Genomic DNA, 16,563 nt, shown 5'->3' on the forward strand with positions numbered 1-16,563 from the left:
TGTGTGCGTGTGTGCGTGCGTGCGTACGTGCGTGCGTGCGTGCGTGTGTGTGTGTATGTGTGCGTGTGCGTGCGTGCATGTGTGTGTGTATGTATTTACTTAGCATTTTTTTGTGGGTTTAGTATTTTCTGCTATTAAAGTTTGTTACCAAGGTCCTTTTAAATAGGTCCTAGGTAACAAACTTTGAGTGCCTAGAAAAGCGCTATATAAATGTAAGGAATTATTATTATTATTATTATTATTATTATTATTATTATTATTATTATTATTATTATTATTATTATTATTATTATTCTTATTATTAAATAACCAGTGGTGGAAAGAGTACTGAAAAGCATACTTAAGTAAAAGTACCATTACTTGCCTAAAAATCTAGTGTGAGAAGAGTAAAAGTATCTGTTGTAAATATTACTCAAAGTAGGAGTAAAAAGTAGACTTTTTTAAAGTACTCATGAGTAGTGAGTAGTGAGTATTACGCCATTAAAAGCTGATGCATTTACATGTAATTTGTGGATGTGTGTAAACGTAACATTCTGTAGTGCATTTAGTAATTGCCCAGCAGGCAAACAATGTCATAAGACGTTAATATTAGGTTAGATTTAGGTTGTGATGTCAGGTGACCAAAATTCAATGTCTGGCCAGCGTCAAAGGACAACAATATTTTGTTTTCCAATAATGACATCAAATTGTGGATATTTGATATTCAGTTGATTTAGGTTGTGAGAAAGTGACCAAAATCCAATGTCGAGCCAACATCTTAAACCAACATCATAGTGACGTCAAATACTTTATTTAGTATTTTAGTACTCTATTTAAATTAATATATTAATCAGTTATGGCAACCAAAATTCAACGTCTGATAGATGTCATAGTGGTAACGTTGACACAACGTCAAGCTGTAACATCATTAGACGTTGATATTTGGTTGGTTTTAGGTTGGACATTCACATCGGGCTGACGTTGAGTTCTGATGTAAACCGGATTGTCATTTCTAAACAAAATCCAGCATCTCCACGACGTTCGGGTACAATTTCAATCTGACAGCATGTTGATGTCTTGTGTCTGCTGGGTGTTCAAGGCCATTTCGGTCTATCATCATACTGTAAATATCCATCATCTTCTCATCAGTGACATGCATCTAAACCAGAGGTGCCCAAAGTTTAGTTCCAACCCCAGTCAGACCCACCTGGGCTAGCTAATCAATCTCATAGTAGGCTTTCTAGAAATATCCGTGCAGGTATGTTGAGGCAAGTTAGAGCTAAAATCTGCAGGACATCGGCTCTCCAGGACTGTGTTTGGGCATCCCTGATCTAAACAGTCTCTGCGTCAATGCATGTAAAGATTTTGAACATCTTTTTGGACAGTTAATGCTCCCAAACAGTTTGCTGCAATGTAAAGTGCACATGTCTTGAGGTAGTTCATTATGATGCAATTTACCTTCTATGTGGACTGATTTTTCTAATTCCCAAGAAAAAATAAAGTAATTACTGCAGGTTGAAGGAAAGTAGTGAGAGTAAAAGTACAGATACTGCACCAAAAATGTACTCAAGGAAAAGTAGAAGTACACATTTTTAAAACTACTAAGTAAATTACAATTCCTGAGAAAAACTACTCGATTACAGTAATTTTAATATTTGTAATTAGTTACTTTACACCACTGTAAATAAGTAAAATCATTTGGGATGGTCATGGAATTGCACTTCACTGCCTGGAACTACATTCATTAACCAATCAGAATCAAGCATTCATCAGTAGTATACTAAAATCAACTCGTCACCTTGGAATTATGAGGTTCTATCTGCATTCTGAATGATTTTGAGATAGTAAGCTTAAAAGTTTTTGCATTCCATATAGCAAACAGTAAGTGTTTTACATTTGTTTTTTTAAATAAAACTTTTAAAATGTAAACAACTTATTAAAAAACATTCCATTATGTAATAAAGTTGTCATTTAATAAGAACATGTCACTCAGTTTTGACAAAAATGTCAGATAGAACCATAACATTTTAAGGTGACAAACTGAAATCGATAAAGTAATTCATGAGATGGCGTTTCTTTGTCTTGTTCTTTTTTTTATTAACTCTCTTTTATACACTTTCCGTCTGAAATGTTGCTGTACGTTTAATAAGGGTTATTCTTGGTGTGCTCCATGATGGCCATCAGAGCGAGCCAGGTCTCCTCGGCGGTTGGGACGATTTGATTGGCTGGCAGAATAAAACCATAGCGACCGGTGTCTCTCAGCTCAAAGGTGTAGGAGTACTTGATGCCCTGGTTGTAGGTCCAGTCAATAGTGCCTCCACTGGCTTGATCTGAAAGCAGAAAGATTTTTAGCAGGGTGACCATTACCCAAAACCAACACACAGTCATCATATTAAACTTACAGATGGTGGTAATGATGCTTCCATAGGTGTAGCGAGTGTTGTACAATGACTGCAGTGAAGTGATGGCCTTCCTGGCGACCTCATGCTAAAGGAAAAATACAGAATTCAGGTCAAATGATGATAGATAAATAAATATTGTGTAGTTCTGTTTGTTTTCAGATGCATACCAGTTCAGCCTTGTCCTTGGCGGCGGTATATGTGTATCCGTATGGGTAGAGGAGCATCTGGGAATAGCTGTGGATAGACACAAAGGCCTTGATTTTGCCGTGAGACTTCACAAAGTCCACAATGGCCTTCACCTCGGGCTCAGAGTGAGCACTGGGGCCGCGGTAGGTTTCAGTGCAGGGGTTGTTGCTGGAACCACCACCTAATGATGGAAAGGAGAAACACAAGTAGTTTTATACGTTGTTCAGATGCACCATGTTAGACACATTGCAAACACTGCTTCCAGTGCCTAGATATTCTGGCAAATGTTTTGCTTCTAAACTAAAGATTCAGCATGGAGGATTCTAACTAAAGTCCTGGAATTACAGTAAATTAGGATTTTTATGAAAGAGATGTAACTTGTAGTAGACCCACACATCAAAACTATATCATTAACAAAATTGAGCTCTACTTATCACAGTTTTTAATACCTTTACCTACCCCAATTCTCATGGTTATTAACGTATACACCTACTCCACTGTCCACATACACTTGCGAGTTATGAAGACTTTCATACTTGATGTGACAAAACAGGTGAAACATCAGCTTGTGGAGTGGCTAAACTAATTAATTTAAGAATACATCAAATGAATATGTTGTGGACAAATTTGAAGGAAACACATGAAAGCATTTGCTAAAAAGGTTCTCCGGAAAGTGTTTTCAACATTATGTCATTGTGATATCTTGCATGGTTCAATGAGATCTCAAAAACTTCAAGCTATGCCTCTATTATACAAGTTATGCCTCCTTCATGTTCAGTGGTGTAAAGTAACTAATTACAAATACTCAAATTACTGTAATTGAGTAGTTTTTATCAGGAATTGTAATTTATTAAGTAGTTTTAAAGATGTGTACTTTTAGTGCTGTATCTGTACTTTTACTCCACTACTTTCCTTCAACCTGCAGTCAATACTTTATTTTTTGTGTTAATGGGGATTAAAAAATTTAGTCCTGTGATTCCAGTCCAATCAAATCACACAAAGAAGGTAAATCACATCATAATGAACTACCTCAAGATGATTTATAATTGCAGCAAACTGTCTGGGAGCATTAAAAGTGTCCAAGAAGATGTCCAAAATCTTTATGTGCATTGACTCAGAGACTGTTTAGATGCAAGTCACTGATGAGAAGATGATAGATGTTCACTGTATGATGACCGAAATGGCTTTAAACACCCAGCAGGCAGAAGAAGTCAACGTGACATCAGATTGATGTAGTACCCCAGTGTTGTGGGGACGTTGCATTTTCTTTGAAAATGAAAATCGGGTAGATGTCAGAACTCAATGTCATGCAGACATCAATAGCCAACGGCCAAAATAAAACCAACCAAATATCAGCGTCTAATGATGTTACAGCTTGAAGTTGTGTGTACATTAACACTATGACATATATCAGATGATGGATTTTGGTTGCCATACCTGATGAATAAATGTCAGTATTTGACATCAATATGACGTAGGTTTAAGATGTTGGCTCGATGTTGGATTTTGGTCACTTTCTAACAACCTAAAATTGACCAAATATCAACATCATTTGACATCATTATTGGACATAAAAATAATGTTGTCCTCAGACGCTGGCTAAACAATGAATTTTGGTCACCTGACATCACAACCTAAATCTAACCTAATGTTAAGTCTTATGATGTTGTGTGCCTGCTGGGTAATAACTAGATGCACTACAGAATGTTACGTTTACACACACATTCGCAAATTACATGTAAACGCATCAGCTTTTTTACAGTGTAATACTTACTACTCACTATTCTTGAGTAAATTTGAAAGGTCTACTTTTTACTCATACTTTGAGTAATATTTACAAGAGAAATCTTTACTCTACTTGCACTACATTTTAGGTAAATAATGGTACTTTTACTTGAGAATGATTTTTCAGTACTCTTTTCACCACTACAGACAGACAGACACTATTGGAGTATTGTTGTGGAACGTTCAGAAATTCCTATGGTTTACCACTAGAGGGCGATCTCTGTGAACCCTTAAACCAGTGTCTATGTTGTTTTTACATATTCTCAAATGATATTTTATAAATCTGTGAACATTTTAAGAAAGAGTTTCAGTTCAATAGTCTCAGTTAAAAGTAGAATAGTAGTGATGGGTGCTTTCTGAACTTTGCTTCACAACAAGTAATTAGGGACTCAGAACACAATTAACTGTAAAAGTCTGTAAAACTGGCAAAGTAATTCAGTAAACAAGATTTGTTTTTCATAACCTTTTATGAAGCGTTTAGAAATTGCAGTGTTTTACTGTAGTGTACAAATTTTGAAGTCATGTCTCATAAAGGACTTCATTTGTGTATTGTGTGGAAGCTTCACAAAGCTCTAAAGTTGGTGCCATGATTAGAGTATGTATCAGATTGCGTTTTTTTTTTTTTTTTTTGCCTAAACCTTAACTTTTTTTGGCAAACTCTATATCGTATGACAATTAAAGACAGAACTGGATGAAAGTGGGATGATGACAGCGAAATTGGAGAAATTAAGAAAGAAAAGCAGTAAAAGAAGAAACATCTAAATTGTATTATGCTTAATAACAAATTAGCAATGGTAAATGGACTAACCCCTGCTCTATTAGCCACTATTAATGCTATATAATACCCCTCCCAAAAGAAATAACTACAATGAATGAAAAACACATATCACCTCCAAAACCAGCATCCCAGTTCCTGTTGGGATCAACTCCAACGCAGCTGGAGCCAGGGTTTGGCTTTCTGGTTTTACGCCACATGCGGTCCTTGAACAAACAAATTTGCAGTTGAATAGCAGATACTTTGAATGTTTTCTCACAATATAGTTATTCTGAAAACTACAAACTTACTTTGGTGTGGGTGTAGACGAAACCGTCAGGGTTGGTGACAATCTCCAGGAAGATATCATGGCTGTTCAAGATGTCAGTGAGGACGGGGTCACGTCCATAGTCTTTCACGATCTGCAGAAAGAGAAAACACAGAGGAAAATGTGCTTTAGTCAGTTGTTAATTCATTACACCAGTGAACCTGTTTGTGTTTGCTTTACCTTCTTGGCAAACCAGACTCCACTAGCCTGAGTGACCCATTCTCTGGAGTGGATACCAGTGTCGATCCAGATACCAGGACGGTTTGCTCCAGTGCTGAACTGAGAGTGAGGAAAAAAGTGGAATTATATTTACAGATTGCAAATAATATGTAATACAGGGTGTACATATACAGCTCGACCCAAAGGCTAGATAGAAATTACGGGAAAGAAAATTTATTTTGGTTTTTAAATCTAAATTTTTGGTGTTTAAAATCTCCTTTTCATTGATTTAGATTTTCTTGGAAAGTGTAAACACTGTGTTTTTATCTGGAAGGACAAAAGATGAAATGCATCAAATTTAAAACATGTCAGTGCATCAACAAGCAGTACAGCAAAGGAAATCTGAGACTGTATTTACACAACAACATTGTGATATGTTTTTTTGTGAAGGTTATCGTGACGGGACATGTATCCAAGTCCGAAATGGTCAAAATTTAAGTTTTCTAGTTTTAATCATCAAACTGCTGGGCAGCACGGTGGTGCAGTGGGTAGCACAATCACCTCAAAGTAAGAAGGTTGCTGGTTCAAGCCTCGGCTGGTTCAGTTGGCATTTTTGTGTTGAGTTTGCATGTTCTCCCAGTTCGCGTGAGTTTCATCCGGGTGCTCCGGTTTCCCCCACAGTCCAAAGACATGCGGTACAGGTAAATTGAATAAACTAAATTGGCCTTAGTGTATGTGAGTGTGTGCAAGAGTGTGTGGTTGTTTCCCAGTGTTGGGTTGCAGCTGGAAGGGCAGCGTAAAACATGTGCTGGATAAGTTGGCGGTTCTTTCTGCTGTGGCGACCCCTGATTAATAAAGGGACTAAGCCAAAAAGAAAAGGAATGAATGAATGAACGATCAAACTGCATGCGCTGACAAATTTTATTTGGTGATTTTTACATACCATTTTTTCAATTTATTTTATTTTGATCTATTTAACACAGATTTAACCATTTAAGAATGTGAGTAGGAGTTGGTGGTATTTAAACTGAGTATAATATAATATAATATAATATAATATAATATAATATAATATAATATAATATAATATAATATAATATAATGTAATATAATGTAATATAATATAATATAATATAATATAATATAATGTGATATAATATAATATAATATAATATAATATAATATAATATAATATAATATAATATAATATAATATAATATAATATAATATATGCAAAAGGATATCATCTTCTCTAGATGTCTCAGAAATCTAGCTACAATAAAATTTAACACAAAAATCATAACCTACCTTCAGGACATTCAAGGGGCGTTTCTCGTAGCTCTGACCAATCACAACTTTGCTGACCATGTTCCTGTTCTCTGCGACAAGCATGTCCATGAATGAGTTGATCTGAGAACAGCATAGAGAACATTAAATCGTTTATGATATTAAGTGTGTAAAATTGTTCAAAAGGTATTGACATTCAGAAAAAAACACATGAAAACAAAAAAAAAAAGCAAATTAATAAAATTGATGCACTTACAGAGTTCAGGTCATGGTAGGTGGTGTAGACAAAGTCATCTGTAGATCTTGCAAGGCCACGATATTTCACCATATCACGTTGCTCATCATCCAACAGTTCCTTATGGTGAACAAAATATGCTGTCAAAAACTAAATCCCTTTAATAAATGATCGTAAACATACTAAAAAATATACAGTTGAAGTCTGAATTATTGGCCCCCCTGAATTATTTGCCTTCTGTTTTTTCCCCTTAATTTCTGTTTAACAGAGAGAAGATTTTTTCAACACATTTCTAAATGTAATAGTTTTAATAACTCATTTCTTATAACTGACTTATCTTTGCCATGATGACAGTAAATAGTATTCTACTAAATCTTTTTCAAGACGCTTTTTCTATACAGCTTACAGTGACATTTAAATAGGCAGGTTAGGGTAATTAGGCAAGTCATTGTATAACGATGGCTTATTCTGTAGACTAGCGAAAAAATATATAGCTTTTAGGGGCTAATAATTTATGTCCCTAAAATGTTTATTTATTTATTTTATTTTTTTTTAATGAAAACTGCTTTTATTCTAGCTGAAGACTTTCTCCTGAAGAAAAAATATTATTAGACATACTGTGGAAATTTTCTTGCTCTGTTAAACATAATTTGGGACATATTTAAAAAAGAAAACAAGTTGAAAGGGGGGGGGGGGGGTGGGGCTAATAATTCTGACTTCAACTGTATATATTTCTTGACTTGACCCACATGACCAATAACCAACATTCAGCTGACCAAAACACCAGAAACACCCTGGCCAATTCAATAAATTATTGTCGTAGGATTGCTTATTGTCTGAAAGCAATTAACTGACAGACAAAATTTTTCATTTAGTTTTAATTTAGTTTTTTCAGTAATAGTCTTACCTGGACATTCTCAATCATGATGTGGTATGGGATCTGATTGTAGGCCAGAAACGCCCTGACAGCCTGGAGACTGTGAAAGGGGACATGAAGATCCAGAGGCAGAGACTCAAGAATGGGCTCCATCCAGACACTAAGCTGAACATAAAGGAAACAATCATAAAAATCATATACCTAATGCATATGTCAAGTCATCACTTTTTACAATGTGAATTATGTAAAGAAAAAAGAAGAAAATAATTGATAATCGGGTCATGTTTCACAAACTCTGAGTATGTTAACCCTGAAATGTGGGGAAAATCTGCATTTTTCGTTTTTGATTAGCATGTATTGTATGTGAAACTAGGAAATGGGAGAAAATGGGGTATAGGCCAAGCACCTTTTTAACTTTTTCGAGATTGACACATTCTGATACAAGTAACCCATAGTTTCTCTTATTTCAGGGTTGATATAATCAGAGTTTTCACTCAACTTTTGAAAAAGGCACCTAGTTTGACATTTCATCATTCTGAAACAGTTTCAAGCTGCATTTACACTAGTGCACTTTTATTTTAAAAAGGCAGTATGAAAACATTCCTCATCCAGTTTTTCAGACAAAGGATCTCACATCATACAGCCTAAAACACATGATGGCCATTCACTCTCACTGGGCATGCGCATAATTTGCTTACATCCATACTTGCCATCTATTGGTTGTGTAATGGTCATATACTGTAAGAGCAGCTTGACGAATCAGGGAACAACATGAATTAGTCTAGATGATCAGTCAGAGAGTGATTATGGATAGCCACACCTAGCAGTTATCAAAAGTTTGTGTTTCAGTCCAAACTTAAACTAGGGGTTTTCAAAATGCTCATGATTTTGATGATTCAAAGATGCTGGAATAATGTGACAGCAAGCTTTGTCTCCGTAACAAAATGTATGTGTTTATCCAAAAAGGATTAGTGCAGGAGTAGGGAACCTAAGGCTCGAGAGCCACATGTGGCTCTTTGACCAAAAATATGTGGCTCTCAAGCTGTTTCTCTTCAATAATATTTCAAAATTTCAAAAAATGTAAGTGTTACTAGAAAGCCATTTCCTGTTGAAAATACAATTACAATTCCCTTTTATATTGTATTTTTAACAACAAAATGAATAAGAACTCGCCACAACAATAAAGGGCAAGTTATATTTTTTTACATTTCGATGGTAACGAAGTGGCAAAAAAAATCTGTAAATTGTTTATTTTTAAGTTGTGCAAGGATATAAAATCTGTTCATGAATAAATAAAGGTTTTGTTATATATACAGACTCCATATGGCTCTTTAAAAATGCATTTGCTAAAAAAATCTGAACTGGCTCTTTGCTGAAAAAAGTTTCCTCCCCCCCTGGACTAGTATAGATCTGCCTCATAAGATATGTTCAGTTCTCAGAAAGCTGGCTTTGTTTATTTGTTTGTTCATTCCAGATTGATATAAATGTCATTGTTGAAGGTTGTGATTCACTATACTGCAGCTCCACCAATCCCTACTAAACAAAATGAAGGAGATGGTGGCGAGAGACCAAAAATCCACCGATTGATGAAAATGGAGAAGAAAAAACATAAACCTAGACTTACGCCAAGATATTCGCCCTCTTCAGTGAGCTCCTTCAGGAGGTCAATTTGAGCCTCATCTTTTGGAGTGATCCGAAACACCTGATCCCTGTGCAGAAATGACAGAAATGATTTTCAGAAGTACACAACAAAAAATTACCTTTGTTGTTTGTTCGAACTATTTATTTAAAATGAGCTGAAACAACACAATTCTTGAGTTTTTTGGGGGGACAACTTGATTGTTTTATGTTAAATCTACTTAATTTTGTAAAAACAAATAAGTTAACCTAATTCTTTCATGATGCCCCAACACAAATCGACTATGTGGAACCCAGGATTTTTGAAAGCATACATTCAAAGAAATGACTTTCGCTGCTTGTTCGAACTACTAAAATGAGCTATATAAACGCATTTTTTTTACTGCCTAATTGTTTTATGTTCAATCCACTTAATTTTGTAAAAACAATTAAGTAAATAAAGTAAACACAAACTTAATCGATTTGTGTTGGGACAACATGAAGGAATTGATTGGAACGCAGCATTTTTACAGTGTTACATTTAATATTGTTTAATATTCTATTTTATTGGTAATTAAGGGGAAAAGGGCATTTTGCACATTCAGTAAAAGTTAGAGGGTCCAGAAAAATGCTAAAACTTTTGGACAGTAAAATTTTAACATTACTGACACTGCTTTGTATTGCACAGAGGAGTTTTATAATAACCACCTTTTAAAAGTCAAAAACAGACACAAACTGGACAGTTAAAAATAGAAATCTGTTAAATTTCTTATGAAATGTGCTGTCAACATCTTTAACACTCAACTCTGAATAAGCCACAGCTTCCTCTTTACACTAACACTTTACCTCTTTTATAAAATGAAACATTTTAAAAAATGTAATTTAGCTCATTTACCAAATGTTAAAGTAATGAAATTTAAATAATTTATTATAAAATACTTAAGTTTCATTATTATTTGTTTTACATTCCTATGCTATAATGTAACTACTAATGTAACTAATACAAGAAGAATGGTTATATTCTAGAGTGATTATCAAATATTCATTCATTCATTTTTTTGTCGGCTTAGTCCCTTTATTAATCCGAGGTCGCCACAGCGGAATGAACTGCCAACTTATCCAGCAAGTTTTTACGCAGCGGATGCCCTTTCAGCCACAACCCATCTCTGGGAAACATCCACACACACATTCACACACTATGGACAATTTAGCCTGTGGGGGAAACCGGAGCACCTGGAGGAAACCCACGCGAAGGCAGGGACATGTAAACTCCACACAGAAACGCCAACTGAGCCAAGGTTCGAACCAGTGACCTTTTTGCTGTGAGGCAACAGCACTACCTACTGCACCACTGCCTCACCCGATTATCAAATAGCAAAAAAGAATTTCATATATATATACATATATATATACATATATATATATATATATATATATATATATATATATATATATATATATATATATATATATATATATATATATATATATATACATACACACACACACACACACACACACACACACACACACACACACACACACACACACACACACACACACATACACACACACACATACAGTTGAAGTCAAACTTATTAGCCCCCTGAATTATTAACAGTATCTGGATGCAGCCTTTATGATGCAATGTCAGACACAATGCACTCAATGGAGTAAGTGACGTCACTGTGACAGGTAGGGTTAGGGGTGGGGTTAAGTGAGCGCATTAAAAAGCATTGGATGCAGCTTAGATTGCACTGCACCAGGTCTGCATCCAGACCCCTCTGAAATTATCAGCCCCCCTTTTAATTTTTTTCCCCAATTTTTGTTTAACGCAGAGAAGATTTTCTCAACACATTTCTAAACATAATAGTTTTAATAACTCATTTCTAATAACTGATTTATTTTATCTTTGCCATGATGACAGTAAATAATATTTGACAATATATTTTTCAAGACACTTCTATACAGTTTAAAGTGACATTTAAAAACTTAACTAAGTTAATTAGGTTAACTAGGCAGGTTAGGGCAATTAGGCAAGTGATTGTATAACGATGGTTTGTTCTGAAGACAATTGAAAAAATTATAGCTTGAAGGGGCTAATAATTTTGACCTTAAAATGGCTTTTAAAAATTAAAAACTGCTTTTATTCTAGCCGAAATAAAACAAATAAGACTTTTTCTAGAAGAAAAATATTATCATACATACTGTGAAAATTTCCTTGCTCTGTTAAACATCATTTGGGACATATTTGGGCTAAAAATTCTAACTTCAACTATATATATATATATATATATATATATATATATATATATATATATATATATATATATATATATATATATATATATATATATATATATATATATATATATATATATATATATACATATATATATATATATATATAAATCCATTTCTCGTTGAATATTGGCAATGTAAAACAGATTTATTAAACAAATATATTTATTAAAATAATATTTTAGTCACCAAACATGTTTAAAAATAGAAACACAATTAAATTAAATAAAAAATTAACAATTACATGTATGCAAAATATTGCAAAAAAAATTACAACTTATAAAATTTTAACAAAATTTTTCAATTATTTAGTTTTTCTTGATTTTTCCTTTTTTTAAATTTGTATTTAATATTTCCCTATAACATATAAATTTGGCTGTGTTATTTTTTGAAGCATTATCCTAAGTTATTTTGTTAGATAAGCTCCAGATTTGGCTTCAGTACTGACTAATCATATGTATTTGCACAAATATTGCATAGCTTCCTATTAAAAATATAAATTTAAAAGATAGATTTGTGAGGGGTGCTCCTAAATATGCTGAGCACTGTATATATATACCTAAAAAAAAAAAATAATAAAAATATAAATTTTGCAACATCTCTCTAAATAAATTATTAGGCTAATAATTAAAAACAATTGCTGTTATAGTATGCTTCTATCTCTACTGAGATATGTAAACTCACCCCTCAAAGGTCTTTTTGCCAAAGACGGCCACAAACAGAGCGATCAGCACCAGCAGCCTCTTCATCTTGCTCGAGTAGAGCTTTCTCGAGTGGCTTGTGCTTTATATAGTGACGGTGACCTTGTGTTTGAGGTAGTAGCTGAACGCAGACCTGCTGCTGCACTTCCCACAAAATTGTACAATACTAATACTACAGTTTGACAGATGAGAGTAAAGCAGCTGTTTTACTATATGTTACTTTCAGCAACATACAGTGTAAAAGAAAAGCACTGCTTGGCCAAAAAATGATGCACTATCTAATATTTTGGGGGCCTGTTTGTAGCCTTGCATTTTCTGTGGCATTGTTTCAAACTTTACATAATATCAGACAGTTATTTCTATTAAGAGTTGCAAGAGCCGCACACACTGCCGTTAGTAAGCTGGTAATATATTACTATGTATACAGTCATAGACCATCATGTGGCACAAATATGTCATATGATTACTTAAACCCAAAACTGCAAACGTTTCCTTTTCTACCAGGCAGTGAATAATAATAATAAATGACTTTAAATAATAAAAATGAATTATTATAAATGTGTGGCTGGAAGGGCATTTACAGCATAAAAGAGATATGCCAGAATAATCGGCGGTTATTATCATTATCGGCGGTCATTATTATTATGATTATTATATCTTAAAGGATCGTATACATTATGCATACATTATAGAATTTTATTTCAACTATTATACTGTATTATTTATTTATCAAGGCGATGGACTTGAATTCGAAATCCATTGTGGTCTCCCCGCGCAGGTTCGAACCCTGCCGACTACGAAAAAACCAGCTTGTGGCGATGCAGTGGCGCAGTAGGTAGTGCTGTCGTCTCACAGCAAAAAGGTCACTGGTTTGAGCCTCGGCTGGGTCTGTTGGAGTTTCTGTGCGGAGTTTGCATGTTCTCCCTGTGTTCGCGTGGGTTTCCTCCGGGTGAATTGGGTAGGCTAAATTGTCAGTAGTGTATGAGTGTGTGTGTGAATGAGAGTGTGTGGATGTTTCCCAGAGATGGGTTGCGGCTGGAAGGGCATCCACTTTGTGGGTTTCCTCTGGGTGCTCTGGTTTTCCCCACAGTCCAAAGACATGCTCTATAGGTGAATTGGGTAAGCTAAATTGTCCGTAGTGTATGAGTGTGTATGGATGTTTTCCAGTGATGGGTTGCAGCTGAAAGGGCATCCGCTGCATAAAACATATGCTGGATAAGTTGGCGGTTCATTCAGTCAATCTACAGAACAATTAAGAGGAAAAACCCTTTACACAAATATTTGTTATCAGAAATCACTAAACAGGTCATCATGACCGAATCATTTAATCATTCACATATTCTGATGTATTTCCACTTAAAAAACATCATAATAACAAAAGATAGACAAAACTGAAGAATCCTCACATGCAAACAGTCATCATTCCTATCACTCATCATTCCCATCATCACTCATCATTACTCATCATTCCCATCATTCATTTCTAATTTTACCAATTTTACAGCTGGTCATGCACTGTAAAAAAAAAAAGGCTTGTGATAGCTGATTTAAGTTGAAATGAAAAGTTAATTGGATTCAACTAAAATATTTAAGGCAGGAAGATTGTTTTACAGGGTGATTGTAAGTCCAAGAGTCTGGTAAAATAATATAAGCTCGCACACTTTTAGAAAAAATATCAAAAGCTGTCTAAAGCTATTTCTGTGTACACTTTAGTGCTTATAACTACTTATTTAAAATGAGTTGAAACAGCACAATTCTGTTGTATTTTTGGGTCAACTTAGTCTATTTGCATTGCACTGACATAAAGGAATTATGTGGAACCCATCATTTTTTACAGTGTAGAATGGTGAAAGAAAATATGCAAAAATTTTTACTTTGCTTACTTTGTTTTGCAGAACAGCAGAAACACTTTTACCAATCATATTTCTGACTTCATAGTTTCATCTTAAAGTACAGACAGGCCTTCTGCTCCCGTTCTCACACGCTTGTGTAACACTGAGAACAATCCACCTGTTTAGAGCTTTTTTCCACCATTCATTAAGGCCTTACGCTGCCATTTATTTGAAATATTAAGAAAGGTTGCAAGTGTCAACTAGCTATTTTCCTTATCAGTGAAATCTTCTGCAAAGTTACAATGTACAAACTGATATTTTCTTTTACAAAATAAGCTTTTTTAAGGCCCATGTCAAACTACTTCTTTTTGGATTTGTGGCATCACAAAAAACCCAAATTTACATAAACCCCACTTCTGGGTTGGATGCTTCCAGGAGATGACCAATCAGAGACGATGGCATATGATGTCAACAGGTTTTATATAAAATAGATGCGTAAGATAAAGGTAAAATATGTGGAAAAATTGGGATTTTTTTTCATGAAGCATGAAAATGTTATACAATTCATAAACACAACTAAGCCTTCAAAAATAGCTAAGCGACCATCCCTTTAAATAGATAAGTCAATCTTGTCTATGAAACTAAAGATAAATTAAGAAATGTGTAAGCAAGATAAGACAGGAAAAACACACCTAGTTACGGATTATATTTAGATAACGTTGTCATGATAACTGATCATAATATAGTTAGTCGTGACAATAAAGTGGTGGTCATGTTATTTGGATTTTGTGGGTCCACAATAAGTGTACACAAATAATTTAACCAAAAATTTACTCACCATTTACTCACGCTACATTGTTATGTTTGTTTCTTTGTTGAACACATATTTTGAAAACTGGTAGTCATTGACTTCCATAGTTTTTTTTTCTACACAGATTCTAACTGGTTGTGAAAGTTTAAGATTTGGTGAGGATTATTTTTAGGCACTTTTTAGGCACTGCATAATATCATTGCGCCTGAGCAGCTGTCCCTAGATTGTTGCGCTGAAATAAGAGTAGTTCCTAGAAGTAGTACCTAACTTTTAATCTTGCATCGATATCAGTAATCAATGTAACTACAGAAGAGTCAAGCGTTATAAGAAAATTATAAGAAAAACTCATTTTTGAGCAAGATGCTAATGGTCTAATTCGATTCTATGATTTATGCTAAGCTAATAGAAAGAAAGAAAAAAAACATTTTCAGAACCGTTTTCCTACAATGTCTTTAAGATGTTCTTGATGGATTATTTCATGTTGTTGATAAAGAAAAGTTCTTAGAGCATTGATTTTGTGAATAACGTTGTTATATCCAAAAATGTTTAAAACAGTTAAGTGTTTAAAAATTAAACTTAATGTAATTGTTATTACATTATCTAAAAATATTCTAAGAACATTATAAAATAATGTTAAATAGGCCAGTATGAATGTTGAGGGAATGTTTTAAGAACCTAAATTTGTAAGCTGGGTAATGCTTCTGCTTATATCACCACACCCTTCAAAAGTACAGACAGTGAAGAGTGAACGCAGCTTCCTCTGTGAGGTCTGCGCATCAGGGTTTGCTAGAGTACTGCTGTTTCCTGTTTTCCTGTGCATATGATGAATCAGTCTGACCTTTCACAGTCTGTTTTTAAATACTGAACAAAAAACGGATTCTATTTCAATAAAAAAAAAATCAGTCTACTGTATACACAAGACATTTTTATACCTTTACTAAATATATTTCATAGTTTATATTGCAAATTGTTATTATTTAATATAATTTGTAAAGTACATACACACACACACACAGTTTATTTTAAATAAGCAGTTTAATGGAGTAAAAAAAATATATATTTTTGTGTATCTATCTACAGGCACACACACATATATATAAACTTATATACTGTATGTATTTATGTGTGTTTACATGTATGCGGGAATATACTTACATATTATTATTATTTTTTATCTCTTTATGCTTATTTCTTTCGATTCATTCTTTCAGTCTTTTTAGTTTATTACAAAAATGGCAATAGTATGAATAAAAATATTTGATAAAAATTATATTTTATTTATAACTTTATTTTAAATGATCAAATTAAT

The 16,563-nt window shown here is 34.0% G+C and overlaps 1 protein-coding gene across 1 annotated transcript; it reads right to left on the reverse strand.

Moving 5' to 3' along the window:
* Positions 1-2,055: 2,055 nt before the first annotated feature.
* cpa5 (carboxypeptidase A5) lies at positions 2,056-12,682 on the reverse strand. The gene is given in 11 exon segments (NM_199271.1): positions 2,056-2,309; positions 2,382-2,466; positions 2,549-2,748; positions 5,243-5,333; positions 5,418-5,528; positions 5,615-5,713; positions 6,902-7,003; positions 7,137-7,235; positions 8,023-8,157; positions 9,617-9,701; positions 12,595-12,682. Coding segments are annotated over 11 exon segments (1,260 nt in total). The 5' UTR covers positions 12,660-12,682; the 3' UTR covers positions 2,056-2,121.
* Positions 12,683-16,563: the final 3,881 nt, after the last annotated feature.

Source organism: Danio rerio, chromosome 25 (assembly GCF_049306965.1).
Source record: "Danio rerio strain Tuebingen ecotype United States chromosome 25, GRCz12tu, whole genome shotgun sequence".
In the NCBI taxonomy this organism is placed as follows: Eukaryota; Metazoa; Chordata; class Actinopteri; order Cypriniformes; family Danionidae; genus Danio; species Danio rerio.